Source organism: Biomphalaria glabrata, chromosome 5, assembly GCF_947242115.1.
Source record: "Biomphalaria glabrata chromosome 5, xgBioGlab47.1, whole genome shotgun sequence".
NCBI classification, from domain to species: Eukaryota; Metazoa; Mollusca; class Gastropoda; family Planorbidae; genus Biomphalaria; species Biomphalaria glabrata.
In genome coordinates this window covers 14,788,988-14,811,321 of record NC_074715.1, presented here as the reverse complement: position 1 = coordinate 14,811,321, position 22,334 = coordinate 14,788,988, and the positions used below count along the sequence as shown (strand labels likewise).

General features: G+C 32.4%; 2 protein-coding genes across 4 annotated transcripts in view; one reads left to right on the top strand and one right to left on the bottom strand.

Moving 5' to 3' along the window:
- The window catches only part of LOC106074861 (WASH complex subunit 5-like), a 42,280-nt gene extending 41,467 nt beyond the window's left edge, over positions 1-813 (bottom strand). For both annotated transcript variants that reach the window (XM_056028688.1, XM_056028689.1), the window contains exon 1: positions 654-813. The gene's annotated coding sequence lies outside the window, so the exon portion shown is untranslated. The remainder of the gene's footprint in view (positions 1-653) is intronic.
- LOC106074860 (exportin-2-like) lies at positions 771-19,590 on the top strand. Of its 2 annotated transcripts, none has more exons than XM_056028690.1 (27): positions 771-882; positions 4,970-5,081; positions 5,872-6,017; positions 6,556-6,657; positions 7,399-7,544; positions 7,662-7,752; positions 8,328-8,435; positions 8,916-9,008; positions 9,541-9,708; positions 9,832-9,961; positions 10,060-10,125; positions 10,377-10,486; positions 10,802-10,894; positions 11,291-11,375; positions 11,472-11,533; positions 11,809-11,942; positions 12,066-12,169; positions 12,624-12,721; positions 12,969-13,119; positions 13,836-14,035; positions 14,692-14,789; positions 15,194-15,279; positions 16,027-16,108; positions 16,266-16,412; positions 17,930-18,027; positions 18,118-18,251; positions 19,174-19,590. In XM_056028690.1, the coding sequence occupies exons 2-27, from the start codon at positions 4,997-4,999 to the stop codon at positions 19,261-19,263; spliced, it is 2,907 nt and encodes a 968-aa protein (XP_055884665.1). In that variant the 5' UTR covers positions 771-882; positions 4,970-4,996; the 3' UTR covers positions 19,264-19,590. The 2 variants fall into 2 exon arrangements, with proteins under 2 accessions (XP_055884665.1, XP_055884667.1); XM_056028692.1 differs by lacking the exon at positions 771-882 and adding an exon at positions 4,741-4,875.
- The last annotated feature ends 2,744 nt before the right edge of the window (positions 19,591-22,334 follow it).

The window sequence follows — 22,334 nt, the reverse complement described above, 5'->3', positions numbered from 1 at the left end:
TAGACCTATATTTATATGCCACTATAGTCTATTAAGTCTAATTAAGTCACTATATATTAACTGTCTATATAGTCACAATATTATATTCAATATAGTGAATAGTCACAATAGTGCATTCACTGTCTGTCTATATCTATACTTAGTCTTAGTACCAACCTAGGACTATCCTATGTCTATACTCTCTATACTCTATAGTCTATAGCCATAGGCACTAAATCACTATAGTTGACTATACACTATAGTGTGACTATAGCCACTGTGACTATACTGTCATTACTGACTATGACTATAGAGTACTATAGATTAGTATAGATCTAGAATCTAGATCTTACTGTTACAGTTAGTGTCTAGTTACACTTTTCTTTACTAGTCTAGATCTATATGATGTAGGACCTAGATATAGAATATAGATATATCTAAAAGTTTTAGTCACAGTCATAGACGACATAGTCAAATCAATCAACAAAATTTAATTGTTACAAATGGATGACACACCCCTCCACTGACGACACTAAACTGAGTAACTCACTAACTAATTATTAGTTAATTTAGTTTTTTTTTTAAGTAGCCTAGTAAATGACAGACTGAAAGTGATAAATATTAATGTATTAACTTTCAACTATATCTAGAAATAAAATTACTGATCTACTTACCTTTAAATTAGAATGACATGACTACTCTAGAACAAAATAAGATGAAGAACTGTTTTGTTTATAAAATTCACATGATACCATTGAGAGATAAACTTTCGGAATTTCCAGAGTTACGTCCCTCACGGGAAGTCTTGGTTCAAATTTAACTACAGCAGCACAGCTAAATCTGGAAACAAGTGAAAGAGGGACGTGCTTGCAAAGTTCAAACAAATTAAAAACAGTAGCCTAGGCATGGTTTAATTAGAAGATAGGATCTTAGATCTATAATATTTGTTATTGTTGATCTAAATATAAAATATTGAACTTAGTCTTTCCTATATAGTATAGATCTCACTAGTCAGTAAAGACCAAAGTAACTAGACTATTTACTAGACTAGTCTAGTCCTACTCCTAGATCTAGATCTAGACTAGTACTCTGTCTCTACTCTAACAGTCTAACAATAATTAACATTAAGTCATTAACACGCTAACTTATAGGCTATAGGCTAGCAGTCTACTAGATTACTACTCTCGGTACTCTTTAGCTAGACTAGAGTAGTACTAGTCACATAGTGTAGTCTAGTCTATACTCCCCACTCACTACTGCCACTATGACTAGTTCTAGACCGGTCTAGTGTTAGTGAGTCTAGACACTTAGTCTAGTATAAGTACTATGTCTAGAGTACTCTGTGACAGTCTGTCTAGACCTACTTATAATATAGACTAGTCTATATGATACCCAAAAAGTAAGCAGACAGCTGCAGAGTGAATACATAAACAATGTAATATCTAAAGACAACAACAAAAACCTATGGTCATACATTAAGTCTAAGAAAATGGAAACAACAGGCGAGAACAGGCGTAGCGCCATTAAAAGATGAACATAACATAATACATAATGATAATGAAACTAAAGCAAACATTCTAAACAAATACTTTGCATCAGCATTCTCAGCCCCAGGAGACAAAGACATATTACTGAATTTGAACCAAGTAGACAACATAGAAGATATAGTAGTACAAGAAAATGGAATTCAAAAACTATTAGCCAACACCAAACCAAATAAAGCTTCTGGACCTGATGGTATTCCAGCTAGATTACTCAAAGAACTAAGTAATGAGCTAGCCCCAGTGTTCAAAATACTCTTTCAGGCTTCACTTAACCAGGGCAGAGTACCAAAGGACTGGAAAGAAGCTAATGTCACCCCCCTATTTAAAAAAGGAGAAAAATCTGACCCAGGAAACTACAGACCAGTATCACTTACCAGCATCACATGTAAAATCCTAGAACACATAATATGTAGCAACATCATAAACCACTTAGACAAACATAATGTCCTCACACCATACCAACATGGCTTTTGGAAATATAGATCAACTAATAGGACTAATTGATGATTTTTCAAAAGGTTTAGATAATAGTGAACAAATAGATGCTATCTTACTAGATTTTTCTAAGGCTTTTGACAAAGTTCACCACCATAGTTTGCTTAAAAAATTAAAATATTTTGGCATTAATGGTCCACTGCATCAGTGGATTAAAGACTTTCTGATAGGGAGAGAACAAACTGTAATAATAAATGGCTCTAAATCAACACCGATAACAGTAAACTCAGGTGTACCTCAAGGAACAGTCTTGGGTCCACTACTATTTTTAATTTACATAAATGATTTACCAAATTGCATTAGTTCAGGAACAAAAGTCAGATTATTTGCAGACGATTGCATAATATATAGAACAATAAAAACAACACAAGACACAGATATTTTACAAAGAGAATTAGATGAATTACAGAAATGGGAATCAAATTGGAGCATGTCTTTCCACCCAGAAAAATGTCAGTTGTTAAGAGTAACAAAAAAACTAAAACAAATTAATTCCACTTATCTTATTCATGGCAAACCAGTAACACAGACTAAAAACGCAAAATACCTAGGTGTTATAATAAATGAAAAACTGTCATGGAATCCACATATTGATGAAACTACAAAAAAATCAAACAAAGCATTAGGATTTATTAAAAGAAATTTCTATAAATCAAATAAGAACATAAAACTAAAATGTTATTTAACCTTGGTTAGGCCAATAATAGAATATGCATCCTCTGTTTGGGACCCCTCAACTCAAGAAAACATTAAGAAACTAGAACAGACACAAAATAGAGCAGTGCGATTCATAACAAACGAATATTCACATTTGACTAGAGTAACACCTTTAGTAAAATCACTAAATTTAGAAAGCCTTCAGGACAGAAGACTCAAAAGTAAAGTAGCAATTATACATAAAACACTGAACCATAATCTTCAAATACAAAAACAAAATTTAATAAAATACTCTGAAAGACACAAAGATAAAGGCACATTCCTCGTCCCATATGCTAGGACAAATTTGTACAAATACTCCTTCTTCCCTAGTGCTATTAGAGCATGGAATGGGTTGCCTGAGCTAGCCAGGAAAACCAGTGACTTGGCAGAATTTAAGTCATTGGTTAATATGCATGACTAAATGCATGACGCGTAGGACGTAATCATCTTCTTTTTTGAAGTAACGTCTGTATTATATAAGATAAGATAAGATGATACTATAAAGTCTATATTATAATATTATATCCTATCTAGACTTTGAGTCTCTACTCTACTCTACTCTCTAGTCAAGATCTAGAGTTCTAGTTCTAGAGTCTAGACTCACAGACTAGACTGACTAGAGTTACTAGTTAAACTAGTTATAAATATACTATAAAATTATTTATTAGGTAAACTTGAGTCTATATATTACCAGTACACACTGAGACTGAGTTGGCTGCTATGCCTATGCCCATTGATTTTTTTCCCAAGCTCAGAGGCTGTTATAATTTAATAATATATATTCATTAAAAATTGGCTGGAACACCCCCCCCCCTTTATTTTTTTTTAAATCTACAATTGTAATAAACCTAGGCCACATTTTAACAATCAAACTAACAGACCTAAGTTCTAACATACTTTTTCAGCCTGTGAATTAGGTTCCTGTTACGTCTCTATCTCTTTTTCATCTATTCTCTTTCGCTCTCTGGAACCACCATTTTGTTCTTTTTAACCTGGGGGTCCTGTGCCTGGGCCTGTTAATTCTATTATTATTTTTACTTAAAGGGAAACTCTGATGGTTTTGACAATTTTTGATATAATATATGTTTTGATTTACAGCAACTGTAAGAATGAAGTGATACGATTGGTTAAATGTAGTTTCTCTTTCAGTATTGTTGAGGGAAGTGACGTTTGAAATAGCTTAAAACAAAATCTCAAAGAATCCCATTTTTTTTTAGATGTCCAGAATTTAATGACTAATTTATTAAATATAAATGTTTCTAATAGAAGCATTTAAATACAAAATGGTAAAATGTTTACTATTACAACTTTTCACGCAGAATTTAAATGTCAATAACTCAAATTTGAAAAATCTTCAGAGTTTCCCTTTAATTAAACCTGCCCCCTCCCGCCAACAACAAAGTTGTCAAACAGCTAGCACAGTCCTTCGTTCACTCTACGACTTTTATTCTGGTTCTCAATTCTAACTATGATTATATTTCGACTGTGGGCTCCCCCCCCCCCCCCTTCCCAATGGTTGAAAACTTAATTTTTTATTTTTTTTAAATTTTGCAATGTATGGTATTAGACACTGCATGTATACTAGAGTCGACTAACATTAATGACTATGACTATAGTAATATTAGTCTAATATGACTAGGTCTATAGATCTAGTATAATTAATAAGTATAGAAATATAATCTAGAAGATCTCATTAAATTCTAGATGTAGTGACAATCTAGTCCTAGAATCATAATTGAAATTGAATTTATAATATCACTGAAATGGAGACTGTGATACCTTTCATAGTGATAGATGTACTAGTATTTAGTGTTTAATAATATTACTTAAAAGTAGATAATTTAGTATCAGATTAAGACATTACTAGAATTAGAATTATTAGATCATCATCATAATATACTAGTCAGACACTAGATTGATTAGATCTATATTATATATCTTGTCTAGAATTCTGTGACATTAGATTTTAAAATGTTGTAAAATGTTTTACATGTTTTGTATGTTCTTTCAGAGTTGCGTATAATAATTTACTTCCTAGTCCAAACCTCACGGGGGAAGGGAGTAGGCAGGGTTTGAACCCGGGACCATCAATAAGTCTGTACGACAGTCCAGCGCGCAAACCACACGACCAGGCAGCCATCCAGTTTAATTTGTCATTGTGTGTATTATCTTACTAGAGTTAATTAACTAGATTAAATAAATGAAGGTCTATTGTACAGCCAGTCTTGAATTATTTAAATTTTTTTTTACAGAATTGTATTATTTAAGAGGGTATAAAAATGGAGGTAACTCCAGCAAATTTAGAAGCCATGTCAGGTTATCTGCAACAAACTTTATCTCCTGACCAAGATATAAGAAGAAATGGTAAGTTATCTGTCTAAGGTACATTTATCAGTTTCTATAAAAAAAATTTTTAGGTTTAATATAAATTCAGACCTGCCCAAAATAAAACAAACATTTTCAGCAATATCAAATTAAGTTCATATAAGAATTTACTTTTTAAAAAATGTACTAAAATCCTCATGAAGAATCAACATTTAATGATTCATATTATTTACCCTGCAACACAAGCAGATTTCTTTCATTGATAAAAATATTGTAGCATGGAATTCTTTAAACTATCATTTGTTTAAAATTCATTACCATAGACAATAGAGTACATATATATATATGTGTACTAGAGTTTAAAAATAATGTAAAAAAAAAAACAACACCAGCAATGTACTAAACTCAAAGAGTACATTTAGTCCTTTATAAATGTTACCTAAACCGTTGACTCAAATTTTTTTGGTCTTTGACACTACTGTAATGTGACATTTTTGCAAAACCTGATAGTTGTAGACATTACTCATTTGCCTCTCTCCTGAAGTAGTGAAGTGAAGTAAGAAAAAACATTTTGCTATCTGTTGAAACGCTAAGCAATGCCTGTTTGGACTTTGTAGATCATTTGAACTAAATTATTGAGACTGAGACTGTAATAATCATGAATACTAGGATAAAAGTTGTATGATATATTTAAAAGTTCTGCTTACAATACAATCAATATATTGGATACTTAATTTTGATATATTGACATTTTGACAATAGTTTCAAAATATATTACATTTTATTATAGGCTGCATTTTGATAAATTATACAAAATTGTTTTATCCAGCTGAGAAATTTTTGGAGTCAGTAGAGTGTAACCTGAACTATCCCTTGCTACTTTTACATTTGATGGACAAGGATCAAGTTGAATCCCACATCAGAGTCTCATCTGCCATTACATTTAAAAATTATATCAAGAGGAATTGGAAAGTGGTAATTAACAAATAGTCTGCCTAAAGTATAATACTAAGTAGGTGTACCTCTGCATTGCCATTCAAGACATTCTCATAGAGTTAGCCTAATGTTTTTAATTTTAAATCTAGTCAAAGAGTATTATCCTTTTAGTGATAGTTTTAGTTTATTAAAATTCTTTCTGAGATAAAAACCAACTTAAGAGCACTAATGTAAGCCTACCTCTTTGAAAGTCTCCAGTCATCTAATGAAGGGTTTTTTAAAGCCTACTGCACTTGTAGGCCCATTCATTCAACTAACTGTATCTTTAGAAATGTGTTTCCTTATGCACCATAAAATCAAAGTGCAGATATTTCTGCACTGCCAGCAATTGATTTTCAGTTTGTTTGTTTTTTAAAGATATATCTGCCTTCCTTTCTTTGCAACATGTGTGATACAGACACTTGGGGTTAATGACCAAGTGTTCACTTATTGGAACCTTGCTCACAACCCCTGCCACCCTGCTGTAGGATTCTGTTTTGACTTTGTAGATCATTTAAATATTTTGTATTTCTTCCAGGCTGAAGGTTGGCAAGACAAAATACACAAGGATGACAGAGAAGCAATAAAACAATACATTGTTGGCCTCATGTTGAAAAGTCCAGAACAGGTTCAGAAGCAGGTAACTGCTGTGGTTCAAACCAAATAAGCTGACAATTTTTGTTCAGATTTGTCTGGGGGTATCTGTATGTAAGAGAATACAAAGTTGAAAGAATAGGTGTTCTTTTTGGAGAACATATAATGCAAGTGTTGGCTTTAAGTTGGGTTTTTTTTTTTTTTTTTCAGAGTAAAAGAAGTTTTATATTAAACTTAATAAGCTTAAAAAATCATTATGTTGAGTGCAAATGTTTAGATTTTTTAACCTTTGCGGCAAAATGATCTTTATTGCATGTTATTTGTTTTATAACTTAAAAAAGAAAACAACAAAATAAAAATGGGATCGTTATTTTTTGAGCTCCGCGATAATGACCATGTAAATGACATTTTATCAAAAGTTAAAGGGTTTTTCTATATTGAAATAGTTTAGCTTTTTTTTATTACTTTCTAAACTATCACCACAAAATGATAAATAGCATAAATGATTAGAAAATCAGCAAATATTGTAAGTTTGAAATAAGTATTTTGCACATAAAACCTGTTTCTTAATGAAGGTTCCACTTAGAAGGATTGAGTTTAAAAACACTTGTTACTTCTTATTTATAAATAATGTGTATCATCTTTTCTTAAAATGTACATACACTTCTTATAAACGGTGTATTATCTTATCTTAAAATTCACAGACACTCTTTCAAAAAGTTTACACTCTACAATTAATAATTGGCTTTCACTATATATTTAATGTATGATTCAATTTCTTAAACAGCTAAGTGATGCTATCAGCATAATAGGCAGAGAAGATTTCCCTAAAAAATGGCCTAATCTTTTGTCAGAGATGATCAGTAAATTTGAAACTGGAGATTTCAATGTTATCAATGGTGTTCTTCAGACAGCACATTCAATTTTCAAGAGGTAACCTACATATAAAATGAACTGCAAATACTTTGGTGCTTCTGAACTATTCAGCATACCTATTCCTATTTCAGGCATCTATGTGGTATAAACATGTTTTGTTTGAACATTTCTTAGGTATCGACATGAATTCAAATCCCAAGAACTTTGGGAAGAAATCAAATTTGTTTTGGACAATTTCGCTACAGCTCTGACAGAGCTTTTTAAGGTTAGAGCTTCTTTATTGTTAATGCAAGAAGTAATCAATAGGAACAAATTTGGATGTCTGTTTGTAACAGTATATTTGCAATATTGACACTCTCAAGAGCTCCTTCATGAAATGCGATATTGACATCAATGACTAGGAAGCACTAGATCTCGATCGCTCCTCATGGCGTGAAGCTGTGAGTCTTAAGATATGAAGCAAGAAGTGGCCATGGCGAAAGAGCGCCGAACCAACAAAAAGCTGAAAGAAGCAGGCCTATCTGCAACTGACCTAACCCACCCATGCCACGTATGCGGCCGGCTTTTTAAAGCGAGGATTGGACTTTACAGTCATCTTCAAGTCCATAGGAAATGAGAAATGTGCTCATCTTTGACCATGAAGGAGGAGCTATATTTATATTCACAATAGTATACACTTTTTTTTACAACATAGTCTGTCATAATGCAATTACTTTGATCTAATTTATTTTGATCTCCATGCAGTTCAGCATATTTTATATCTTAAGTCTGTTGCTAACTTTTCAATTATTGTGTTCTTATTCTGAAATAATCATATAATTTTATTACTTTTTGGTTTAGGCAACAATGAATCTGGCCACTACCCATGCTAATGATCCCAAGGCATTGAAAGTAATATTTGGAAGCATTTTACTCATCTGTAAAATTTTCTACAGCCTCAACTTTCAGGTGAGTTTATAGAGCAAAATGTCACAATAAAAATAAAAAGCTGCAAGTTAAAAAGAATTGAAAAATCTGTGCATTCATGCTAATAACTCTGATATACTACAGAAAATTTAAAGCAAATTTGTCCTGTTCCTTGAATTGGCTGGTGTTGAAATGTTAAGGACCAGTAGTTACTGTTTTAGAGTGTGTTGTGTGTACATCTATGTCTTGGCATAGAACAGAATTTAAGGACCATGTCCACCTTAAGATGGTGTCCTATTTTGGTTTCAGTGAAAGAAAAAAATATATTTTATCTGGCATTCTATTTGCAGCATTTTATAACATTTGTTGAGGGGTTTATTTATTATTTAATGGTAGAATTTAAAAAAAAACTTTGTAGCCAGTAGGCAATATCTTGTTTTCTATAAATGCAAAGAAAAAAAGAACTCCATCAGTTCACTTTGTGAAACTGAATCATTCTACCAACAAGATTTATTTCTCCAGGATTTGCCAGAACATTTTGAAGATAATATGAAAGTCTGGATGGATTACTTCTTAGCTCTGCTGAGTGTTGATAACAAATTGTTACAAACCAGTGTAAGTAGTCTGCTTGTTCGTTGCCATAAGTTACAGCAACTTAACTCATTTCAGGATTCATAAATCTTGTAGAATACTGAAACACCTATGGGAAAACAATATTTCTGAATATGTTAAAGATAAATAAAGTATAAACTTACATGTTTTACATAATCCATAAATCTAGTAGCTATTCTGACTGGATCTAGAAACACTCTAGACAAATCATGACCCCTGTACTACAAATTGACTAGAGCCAATCTTAGAATTAGTTACGCTATTAAGCTTAGCCATATGCCAACTGTTGAACTAAATTTTGAAATGTAAGTTTCTTTTTAAAGCTTTATTATTGGGTTACAGGTTTTACTACATGATGCATTATTCACTTACTCTGCTCTATTTCCATTTTAAGTTTATAAGAAGAGATGAAAACACAATAGTTTGATTCTCTCTGGTACACTGCTGGATAACACTGCTTTGTATGTATATTAGAAAATCTATTTGATTTCTTGTTGCTTGTTAAATGTTTAAATATGTTAAAACATCATTGTAGGATGAATCAGAAGCTGGACTTTTAGAGCAGATCAAATCTCAGGTATGTGACAATGTAGCTCTGTACGCTCAGAAATATGATGAGGAGTTTTCTCCCCATTTGCCAGGATTCGTTACTGCCATCTGGAGTTTGTTGATCAGTACAGGCCAAGGAGTTAAGTATGACTTGGTGAGTTGACAGTTTGTTTCTAATAGTTCTTTTAATATATTACAATTTATTAAACTACAAACTGTTAATTGTTTTTTAAAAAAAAGGGTTAATTTTCATTATTTATACATTTCTTTCGCTCAGCTTGTTAGTAATGCTATCCAGTTCCTGGCATCTGTTGCTGAAAGGCCAGCATATAAAGCTTTATTTGACAATACTGACACACTAGCCAGCATCTGTGAGAAAGTTGTTGTCCCCAATATGCAGCTTAGAGGTAAGAACAAACTCACTCCTGACACACAGATTTTAGTTATTCAATGTAGCATCAGAATCTCTCCAATATTATTGACAAATCTCCTTTGTGTCTAACAGATGCTGATGAAGAACTGTTTGAGGATAATCCAGAGGAGTATATGAGGCGTGACATAGAAGGCTCTGGTAGGTTAGCTATATGTACAGCATCATATATTTTAACTTGCCTTCATTGCTAACAAAAATGGTATTAGACAATTATTACATACAAGTATTTTGAAATCAAGACTGTCAGGAACAGGGAGGGGATGCAGAGATAAGCTCTTTACACATTGTGGGGATTTTTGTATTGTTATACTAGTTTAGGTTTAGGGGTTTACTTTCTACTAATTGTGAATAGTGTTTGGTAAACGAATTTTTGTTATTGCATTTTGTAGATGTAGATACAAGAAGACGGGCAGCCTGTGACCTTGTTCAAGCTCTGTGTAAATCATTTGAAGGACCAGTCATTCAGAACTTTTCTCGCTATGTCCAGGCTTTGCTTGAGGTATGTAGGTTGATCATTCTATGTCTACACTTGTAGATTTCATTTTTTTTTTATATTTTCCATATTTAAAATGAAACACTTTAAATTGTTTATATTTGCTTTTTATATTAAACAATTTTCTTTTTTTTTGGTTGGTTTAATGTTTTGTTGGAGGATAAAAAATGTATATGCTCTGGTGTTTTTACACATGACATATCTATATATTATCTATAATATTTATTTCCATTATTTATATTTTAGGCAAGTAAGTTATTAAGTTAAATTTTAGCTTTTTTTTTGTTCACTATATCTAGTATTTAACTTTATTATCAACAGAATTACGGCAAAAATCCCAATGCCAACTGGAAAAGTAAAGACGCTGCCATATTTCTTGTAACTTCTCTAGCAGCTAAAGGTCAAACTCAAAAAGTAAGTTCAGATTGAAGTAATCTTACAATTTCTCGACAAAAAACTGACATGTATTTAGTTAATTTAAATATTTTAATATGAAAGGTATATTGCACTATATTTTTTTCATATTTTTTTTTTCAAGGATGTATCTGAAGGATTTTAGATTTGGCAAATTGAAGTACTTTGTTAAACAAAAATTAGTGGGGGGGTTTTTACAAAAAAATAAGTCATGTGCAAGAATGAATATCCATGTAAAACTTCAACCATTGCTGTCACATGACATGATATCAGACATACAATTAAAGAGGACAAAATGAATAGATGTATTTTATGTTTTAGATCCTGGTTGTCTGATGTTTTATGTTATAATCATATAAATCATCCCTAACCAATATTTCTGTATTCTTTAATCAGCAAGGTGTTACGCAGACCAGTGAGTTGGTAAACATTACAGAATTCTATCAAGCACACATTCTTCCTGATCTCAAGTCTAATAACAGTGAGGTTTCTTTTTTTGTTTTGGCTTTTTTTCTTTTTCGTGTTCAGTCTCTTCTTTCTTTTTTCTGAGTATTGATGATTTTTTTTTTTATTCTAGTGAATGAGATGCCCATCTTGAAAGCTGATATTATCAAATATCTCATGGTTTTTAGAAATCAGGTAATTTTTTTTCACTTTTCTATAAATTATTATTAAGATGTATGTTTAAAAGTATTTAATATGTTATAGAAACAGATAACTTGGGGTGGGATGTTAACTTACTTTAACAATCTTTTCATTCTTTAGCAATGTTTAAATTATACGTTCTTCTAAATACCAGAAAATAAATATTTGATCTGTTTCATGAATGAAATAGTTGTGATCTCAAAATTCTATATGTTATATACAATTATGAAATTAGATGTTACAAGAATTCCCTCTTTTAATCACAACAGTTGCCTGCTGCTGTGATTCAAGCGGCAGTCCCGGACCTTATTCGTTTCCTCCAGGCTGAATCTGTAGTTGTACACACCTATGCAGCTCATGCCCTGGAGCGGCTTTTTATGGTTCGCAACAATGGAGTCGCAGCGTATGTATTTAAATTTTTTTCATTCATTGTTGGTTTTTTTTTTACTCAGCAGTTTTTGTGTATACTGAATTAAAACCTTTTGTAGCAAATGAACTAGTAACTTGGGTAAATTTGCTCTGACAGGATCACAAGTGAAATGATAGAGCCCATGGCGGGAGAGTTGATGACCAGTTTGTTCAGTGCTATGGAGAAACCAGGATCAACTGAGAATGAATACATTATGAAAGGTGGGGTATTCCTCATAGATATAGGCCTTAGTTAAGAGTTCACACGTGGAGACTGATAGTGGAAACTGTATGGAAGTCATGGTGGCTGAGTGGTAAAGCACTTGGCTATGGAACCAAGGGTCACAAGTTTGAATCCTGGGGAAACTGTAATGACGTGTAAATTCTGTCATTTCTGACCTTACAAGCGGATGAGCTTTACATCTGCCTTCATGGATCAAAAGGTCTTAAATGGGTTCCTTTACCTTTTTTTTAATGTAAACACTCTAAAATTTGCCCTAGATTTTAACATGAAAGGAAACACTTTTCTTTTAATGGCCACATTTGCCTGAAAACAAATGGGAAACAAGCTTTACTAGTATGTTATGACTTCAACCAATTTGCAGTGCACCTGATAACTTTTTATGTTAATTATCTAACCTTTTTAAATTGGTAATTTTTTAAAACTTTGTTGCAGCCATCATGAGAACAATGTCATTATTACAAGATCATATCATTCCCATGATTCCACAACTTCTTATGGGTTTCAAAGCAAAACTCTTACTTGTTAGCAAGGTCAGCATACATGTTTTTTTTTGTATATTATATATATGGGATCAATTTCATCATTTTTTGCTTGTTAGTTTTTGAGTAACTTTCTTTGTAAAAAAAAAAAAAGGGGGGTGGGGGGTTATCCAGATGGTTAAATCTCTTCTAATTTTGTTTTACTTAAGTTGCATTGTGATTTTGTAGCTTAGAACATTAATTTACCATTCTACAATGATTGTATCTTTATTCATCCTATTGTTGTTTCTTTCATCAGAACCCCAGCAAGCCTCATTTCAACCACTATCTTTTTGAATGCCTCTGTGTGGCCATTCGAGCATCTTGTAAGAAGCATCCAGAAGCTGTGACTGTATTTGAGGAAGCTTTATTTTTGCCATTCACAGACATTCTTCAGCAGGATGTTCAAGGTTTGTTGTTTTGAATTTGTGTCAACACATCGTTCACTTTGGCTTTGGTTGCAGTAAATCCTGTCTCCTCCTAATCAACAGTTTTGTAACTTAAGAAACACTCACTCTTGTTCTGGTGTTTGAATGGCTACACTTATTTACTCTTATCTTCTATTAGTTTCCTCCTGCTAAGATCTAAATATCAACTGGAAAGGTCAAGAAAAAAATTCATTGTTATGGCCAAAAGTTTTGCTAAGTTGACCAGCCTATATGCCTTTGATTTTTAAACATAGATCAGGTGATAACTTAGGGAATGGGCATTAAATTTAGCCCCAACCTATTTCAACACTATTGGTCATGGTGACTGTGTGGTAAAGCACTCAGCTTCTGAACCAAGGGGTTATGAGTTGAAATTGTGGTAAAATCTTGGATTTTGAAGATCATTATCTTTTAGGATCCCCCATGAGTCCTCTCAATTCTAATGGGTACCTGACATACACTGGAAAGGTAAGGGCAGTTAGTCATTGAGACATTTTGCTGGTCACATGACACTCTTGTTAATCACCAGCCATAGAAACAGATGAACTTGACATCTTCTGCCCCCAGAGATTATTAGGTCAAAGGGTTACCTTTACCTTATCTATCCATTACACATTAAACTGCACTGTTTTGATCATCATGTTTATTTCATTCATAAAATGTCACCAGATAAATCAGTTCTTTGTTAACCTCAACAGAATTCATCCCATACGTGTTTCAAATCTTGTCCTTGCTGATTGAGCAACATCCTGGCAAGATACCAGAAACCTACATGGCGCTGTTCCCTCATCTCCTTGCACCTGTGCTTTGGGAACGTCCTGGTAACATCCCTCCCTTGGTGCGCCTCCTTCAGGCATATATCCATAAAGGTGCAGATCAGATAGAAGCTGATAAATTGGTGAGTTGATCTCTGTGATTTAAATTGTTAATTGATAATAAACTCTAATTAGGAAGTGGTTACTGCCACTTTAAATCTTCCACTTTAGTAGTCTTTTTATTATTATTATTTTAGTCTAGTATCCCCAGATTGATTTTTTTTTCAGTACTGAATGTAATTTTTAAAGTTTATAATCCATATCGTCTAATGAAAAATTTATAATCTGTTCATTTCTGAAAGCCAGTTTTTTAAAACACATTTATCTTTGATACAGCGTAGTTTTCATATAGAAATTTTGTTTAACATTTTTTGCAACTAATTTATTCTGATAAACACATGATGCCTAACTTTTTTAAAAATTCACTATTCATAATACCAATAGTTTAGGAAAAAAAAATTGAACTTGCTGGCTAGTTCTACATTTACATTACTCAGAAGAGGTTTAACAGTGAAATAAATTTACATAAAAAAAAAAAAATAGAATAATATTTCAAATATTTTGTTCTAATAAAATTTAAAAGGAATAAGTTCTAGTTACAGATCAGTGCCAAAATTAAGCCTGTCTGATTAAAGCGTATTTTATCAAATTGAATATTTTTCTTTGAACTGTATTTTATGTTTTCATAATATAGACTTTCATAAGTCTTTCTTCTATCTTTTGTTCTTTCATGATACAGAATGGTCTTCTTGGAGTTTTCCAGAAGTTGATTGCATCTAAAACCCATGACCATGAAGGTTTCTATTTGCTCAACTACATTATTGAGTTCATGCCCAAGTAAGAACTACAATTACATTCATTCAACATTGTAGCCTATACATAATTAGCATGCTATCTTGGGGTCGTGTGTCTAGGAGGCTTAAACCAAGACTGTCACTCTGAGGATGAGTTTGAATCATAGCATATGCTAGGAATTTTTTTTGTATTCAATCAAATTGATAGTGTTGAGAGTTAATTCATTGTTAAGTCCTAGAAAGTTGAAACTGCTACTTCGGAAACTTATGGTACCAGAACCTTGTTGGCTGTGTAATCCTTATGCATTCTTTGTTTTAAAGTTATTTTAAGGGAAACTGAAAATGAATGATGTATATAGTTGACTCAGTAATTTATAGTTGATTTGTCGCCTTAGTAATTGTGTCATATTTGGAGCATAACTTTCAATTTGTTTATCCCTCCCACAGAGAGATAGTAACACCTTACTTAAAACAAGTCTTTATGTTACTGTTCCAAAGGCTGAGTAACTCTAAGACTACAAAATATATTAAAAGTAAGTAGAATAGTTAATTTCATTCTTTACTCGTACAAAGCTGGCCTTAAACAGATTAATTTGAAACAAATGAAGTCAGCATTCCTATCAAGAGAGGAAGAGACGCACAAGATAGAGGAAAGAAATGGGCGACAAGATTGAACTGAAAGGAACACATTATACATAGAACTAAATTTTAAAAAGCTGATTTACTATTTTACTGGGACATTGGAATGTTTCTCTGTAGTGTTTTCTTTTAACCTACTTTTTTTTTTAACTAAGTAAAAATTATAACTTTTTTTTTTCATTCATGGGAAGACGCTACCATTTGTATTTATCTTAGAAGTTACAAATGTTCATGTGTTAATGAAGTCATGCATAAATGTTAGTTCAAGACTTAAACTTGGCAGTTTAGTACATGTCATTGTTTTTTCTAGCTGATTATAACTTCATAAGATATTATTCATTGGGAAGGTTTATAGGAGTGAAAAATTACTAGTATATTGAAAAAAATGATTAATTAGTTGTTTTTAAGTGCGAGTCACTAAATAAAGTATTCATTGTACATCTAAAATAATTAATACACATTCCATGATACTACTTGTTCAAAGATGTTTGATGGTTTTAGTTACTCATGTGTTAAAAGCTACCTGTTGGCCAAAGAACATCTCGCTAACAACTCTAAAAGTAGGTTAATATAGTACACTTTCAGTACATGTCAAATAAGTCTATATTTTATAAAAGTGGTGTTTATATTTTCCACATTAGGTCTCCTGGTGTTTTTCTGTCTTTACACTATCAAATACAGTGCAACATCACTGATTGAACTTATCGATGGATTACAAGCAAAGTAAGATCTTTGTTTTCCTTTAATGATTATAATCATTCACGCAGTAATTCATAATGACACATGTATATAAACATTGTAGTCTCCTGTGGCTTCTAATAGGCTGTAACCAGTTTAAACCCACTCAGCATTTATTTTATAATTTTTAATCAAAATGCAGAATGTTCGCCATGGTGATAGAAAGATTATTTCTCCAAGACTTGCAGAAGATATCGGGCAACACGTCCAAAAAAATTTGTGCAGTGGGTGTAACAAATATTCTTACAGAGGCAGACTCCATGCTTACAGGAGATTATGCATCCCTATGGTAAGTTGTTTCTTTCTAGTCCAAAAGTCTTTAGAAATGTCTTGTTTAATTTGTAAAGATTAGCCTGTCTCTAGAAATATTTTTTTTTTATTTGCATGTAAGACCATTGTCTAAATTTCTCTGGTTCAATCCTTATGACATCAACACTTGTCAACTGCAAGTTTAGAATAAATGTCACAGAATTATCTCCAGCATCCTATGATCATAGAAAGAACACCTTTGCATAGCAGATATTTTCATCTTCTTTGATGGATCATTAGCATAATGTTGACATATGTGCAGTTTTGTGAGAAATGCATAATTTTTCATATCCCTCACCAGGAAGGGGAGGGGGGGGGGGGGGCTTGACCTCTTTGGAGGCCCCTGCTTTCTGCGTAATATATAATTTTTAATGTAAAAAAAACACTCATTTGGGGGTCCCCCTCAAGTCGGGGGGGGGGGGGGGGGGAAATCTTCAAATTCTCCCCAACCCTAGCTACGCCACTGTCCCTGACCTTTTCTTTTTGGAATCTATTAGTATCTGCAGTTTCAGCATTGCCCATAATATGTGTCTTCCTTATTTTCTCTAATTGGAATGAACACAAAATGGCTGTTTAAAAACAGAAGACACCTATAAACTTTTTTTTTTACTTAATTAAGGCTTTTGTTTTACTTATATTGGTGTTTATGATTACGATCTTCTTGTGTTTTTTTTATATTTATCAAATGTACCAATCATGTTAACCCTTTCCTGTCAAATGTCCCACCCAAGTGGGGCATATTTTTTTTCCCGTTCCGGTCAAATGTCCCACCCATAATAATTAGGATCAAATTTAAGTTGAAATAAAACCTAAATTTTAAATTACTATTTTATACAGCAGAAAGTAAATGATAAGCATGAAATTATTCTAAAAAATAAATAAAATAGCTCGACCAAGATTGTTTTTCACAAGCAGAATCCAACCAGAGACTAAACAAAAGACAGCATTTCATAGCTATCTTTCCAAACAGAAACAGTTTTTGCAGTAACAAAAACATCTGGCAGTGGGCTTAACTCTTTTTCTCCTAACTGACGATACCAACGTTGATTTTACTAGAATGTGGTAAATAATTACGGAGAGAAAGAGTTAAGACAATATTCTGCTGTGAAACTTACAATGTTGGTCAGTTACGTCACCATGGATTGCACCCTCGCGAGTGCTTCAAAAAGTACCATACACAAATACATTTTTAAAAATAAAAATTCAGACATCAAGTTTAGAACATTTTTCATTGTTATAAATAAAATATTACATAAAAATTAATTGGATGTCTGTTTTATTTGATTTTTCTGCTTTCTTGTAAAATACTATGAATCAGCTAGAATTTAATTCAGACCTGGCGTCCAACTCCTCAAAAAAATAAAGCATACATCTGTTAAATATAAAATGAAATACTAGATTATTTTATTGTATTCTAGAGAGATAATCCTAATGTAGACCAATTACTCATGTCTTAAATGGAAATAACTCAACTTATTTTTTTCATTTCTCCTCTAGGCCAAAATTACTTCAAGCTTTAATTGGTTTATTTGAACTGCCAGAAGACTCTTCAGTGCCTGACGATGAACATTTTATTGAAATTGAGGATACACCAGGTACAATGTTTACAATTAATGAGTTCATATGTTTTTCAGCTAAATTGTTTTAACTTGGTTCTACCCTTATAATTATCTATGTACCTTCAGGTTACCAGACAGCCTATTCCCAGTTGGCATTTGCTGGCAAACATGATCATGACCCATTGGCAGGTTTTGTTGATGATCCCAAAGTTAATTTGGCCAAACATTTAGAAAAAATGTCTGTGCGGCGTCCAGGCATGGTAAGCTTGTTATATATTAATTTATATTATTTATGGGTAGGGTTTTAAAAAGTATAAGTATATTCAATTACAGAAGTTACAACAAACCATTTATCTAGGTTGTCACTCACAAGCTTCAATGAAAATAGTAGTCATGTTTTTTTTCACCAATATAGTTGTTGTCTTTGTTGAACTCATATGATAGGAATTGTTCTTTTTTTTATGTATTGGTGGATATACTGACTAAGAATTTGTAATCATCATCATCAAACTCCATTAGAGTGAGGGCTTGAGAGGCTCAAATCCTCTCTTGCAAAAGCCCTGGACAGAAACCCTGCTGTCTTGCGTAGTGCATAAATGCCGCCATACAGGTCGAGAATTTTGGGTTTCCCAGACCTGTCGAGACGGAGATCAGCAAGTCTGGGGCAGTCAAACAGAATATGAAGCACGGTTTCCTATTCTTCCCCGCAGCGGGAGCACTGTGAATCAAAATTTGGCCATAGCCGCGAGAAATATGAGCCAACAGGACAGTGGCCTGTCCTGCACTGTGCTATAATAGCTTGCTCAGGCCTGGACAGCCTCCACCACGGGGAAGTGCGGTCAGGGCGCCTCATGCGCTCCCAGACTCCACAGGCTTTTTGGGACTTGTCCTAGCACTCAAACCACTTTTCCATTTCTGTTTTTTGTATTATAGCCAGGGCTTGATGAAAGCTTACAGCCTGTTCAGTGGGTGGAATTTGCCCTCCCTGGTGGGCCAAAGAATCTGCAATTGTGTTGCCAGTCACACCTATGTGACTCGGTACCCACTGCATTGTTTAATGTTAAGAATTTGTAATAAATTTAAATAATTTCCAGCTGCATTAGATATTCAAGTTCGCTTTCAGATTTATTTATGTCCTTCTCCATGACATGTTTAAAATGTGTACTGATTTTCTCTCATCAGATTCAACCTATGATCAATTCTGGGATGGAGGCTGGAGCCAAGAACTTTCTTCATCAGTACTGTCAAACGGCTAATATCAATTTGGTATGACCTATACACTCATTGATTTCAAATTGGGATGAAGTGTACAATTTATTTGCAGTCAAACATTCAGTCTTATTGTTTTGAATTTTTAAGAGAAAAAAAACATCTTAAGGTGTAATGAATTTCAAGTAGAATCTCACAGAATGTGAATATTCATTACAATCAGGTTTCTGCTTAAGAAATGGTGTTTTGAAAACAGCATGCATTTAAGTGATGTTCATATTTTTATACTTGACAGTATCACTAAAGTCATTTCTCACAATGAATTGTTGTTTCCATTTGTTGTGTATTGTATTTTGTTTTTTTTTTGTAAATAAAAATTTCAACACATTGGTTTATTGGTTGTTGTTAAGTAAATAATTATCTTGATATATTTTGTTGTTTTTTTTTTGTCTTGACCATTTTGAATGATTTGTTCAGCACCGAATAAAGAGAATATGAACTAATTATAACCACAAACACAAAAGTAACAAAATTCAAATAATTACATTTTGTATAATTTATTAAGTTTTTGATAAATAATGGTGCATGGGGAGACAACTTGATGGCCAATGAAATGATGCTCTGAAACAAACAAAAAATATTGGGTTCAAGTTTAAGAAAAACATTTTTTTAATCTTCATATTATATGTACATCATCAAAAACAAGCAGTTGTAGAACTGCTATGCAGACATCTTAAATAGCCTCAACCCTAGAATGCTTTCAAAAATGTTGCAAACCTCATCACTACCTGACCATGTGTCAATACGTTTTGTTCTGTACAATTGTAATATATTAATGGACATGAAACAACTGTCTCAAACACTGAGGAAACTCTCATCATTTTTCATTAAATACTTGCTTATTGTATGTTTTATGAGTGAATTATAAGCTTTATGCATTTTTTTTTCCCAAAGCAACCATCACAAAAATCTTTCATGTGGCATTAAAAATAAAAATAGACATAACCATTAACAAGTTTAAAAAATAGTTGTTTGGCAAAATCTTTTGTAATACTTACAAATTAAAAAAACAATAACAACAAATACAGCATGGTCAGTCTGATTTCTTAACATTGTTTACTGACACATAGTGATATAATACCACAAGGAGAAATAAAGCTACTCCAAGGCCATTGGCAAAGATGGCAAGCTGTACATCAGTAATCATTTTAATATCTGTCAAAAAAAAAAAGTATATATTTATTAGTAATCATTTTAATATCTGTCAATGAAAAAAAAAAAAAGGATGATTTTTAAATTTTTCACTTTAAACCATTGTTTTGAAAAGAGAAGTTTCTTCTGCCCCAAGTAAGAAATAGAAAAACAATGTTCAGCTGTGTGACTATATAGAATATAATTTAATAAGCTATAGCCCAGTCCCAGGCTCTCATCCCTTCCGAAACCCCATCATTAAAACTCCCACTCCAGCCTTATCATTCTTGGCATCAATAACTGAATAAAAAGTGGAAGTCACCAAATTCTAGACTCAATTGAAATCTAGTCTAGATCAAGCTAAAGTCTAAATCGGTAAATGTAAATCTACAAGTACATCTATTTAAATAGGTTTGTTTTTTTTTTTTGTTTTGTTTTTTTTTATTAACTAACTAAGCTTCGTTATAAGAGTAACATCATTATCACACCAGGTATCTTGAATTCTAGATATTATCTTCAGTGTCTAGTCACAAACGGTGACAAACCTCATTATAACTATATAGATCTATAACTATAAGTAACAGTGAGAATATCATTTTGATTTTGAGTATTTATAATCATATCATACAATGATTATTATGATAATATTATGATACATACAGTAACATAAACTATGATAAACAAAACTGTCATGATTGATATTCAACTTCAAGATATTGATTGATAGAATAAGATTCTGATAGCATAGAAAGAGACATAGATCTAGATCTAGACATAACTCAAATAACTGAGTGTCATAACGTTAATACATTTATCATTTATTTATTTAATATTATCATTGACATAATTTAAAATTTAAACATATATCAATATATGAGATTATTTAGATTAGATCTAGATCTATATATGATTTATAATAATAATATTATATATCTAATCAATCTAATCTACTACATCTATAATCTAGATAGAGTCGAGTCAATCTAGATTTAAGATTAATCTAGAGACTAAGGCTAAGGCTAAAACTCTAACTAAGTAAAGTAAGTACTCTAACTCTAGTCTAGAGTTAGTAGTTACTACTGAGTTACTGAGTTAGAGATTTTTAGCATTCTAGATCTTCAACGAAGAAAAAAAAAGATGCCTTGCGAACTTCACGTGCATTTAACTAACAATATAGACCAGATGTATTTAAATTAAAACTCACCACTTAAATTGCTAAGCTAAAGAGTGTACGGTGTTTTAACAGTTCTGTTTTCACTTTGTTATAAGATAACTAAATAAATGCACAATTACACTGAATCGCAATACGTGTAAACTGTTTCTACTTCCGGAGACCAAATATAGAATTCAAACTAAAAGAGTTCCATACTCTGGTAATGACAACTGTGTCGTTTTGTTGATGCACCTTCAGTAATTCTCATTGATCTTCCTTCGAAATCACCATCAACTAAAAATCCCTTAGTTTGTTGAACGTTGGGGCATCACACATGATCTGTCGAACGTCTTTCTTCACTCCTCTGTCTTCTGCCTTGAACAATTTTTTGTCAGTGACATACCCATCCAATCTGATGGCTTCTTATCACTATCTCTGCCTGCCTATTTTATTTTTTACAATTCCTGTATTCAGCTCGCAAACTCTTTAACAAAACAGGAACCTGCATGAATACGGATCTCGAAAATGGCTCAAACGATTTTCCTAGAGATTTGCCAGTTGATGTGCATTTTTGGATAAAGAATTATTAGCTAATTGGCCACACTGGAAAAAAAAACTCTAGTTTGACCGTTATAACTTTTCGAAATAATATCTTCTAAAATTAAATTGGATCTAGATCATCTTTATCTTTAACTGTCAGCGGGTATTAACACTTGTCTTCATTAAAGAGTTAAATAAATAAAAAGAACTTTAGTGACATTTTGCGCACAGTCTTGAAAATCTGGATGTA

Excerpts from the sequence above, each read along its gene's own strand:
- LOC106074860 (XM_056028690.1), top strand. The coding sequence starts at position 4,997 with ATGGAGGTAACTCCAGCAAATTTAGAAGCCATGTCAGGTTATCTGCAA. Across the intron at positions 7,753-8,327 it reads CTCTGACAGAGCTTTTTAAG|GCAACAATGAATCTGGCCAC; the intron begins GTTAGAGCTTCT and ends TTTTTGGTTTAG. Across the intron at positions 16,109-16,265 it reads ATCGATGGATTACAAGCAAA|AATGTTCGCCATGGTGATAG; the intron begins GTAAGATCTTTG and ends ATCAAAATGCAG.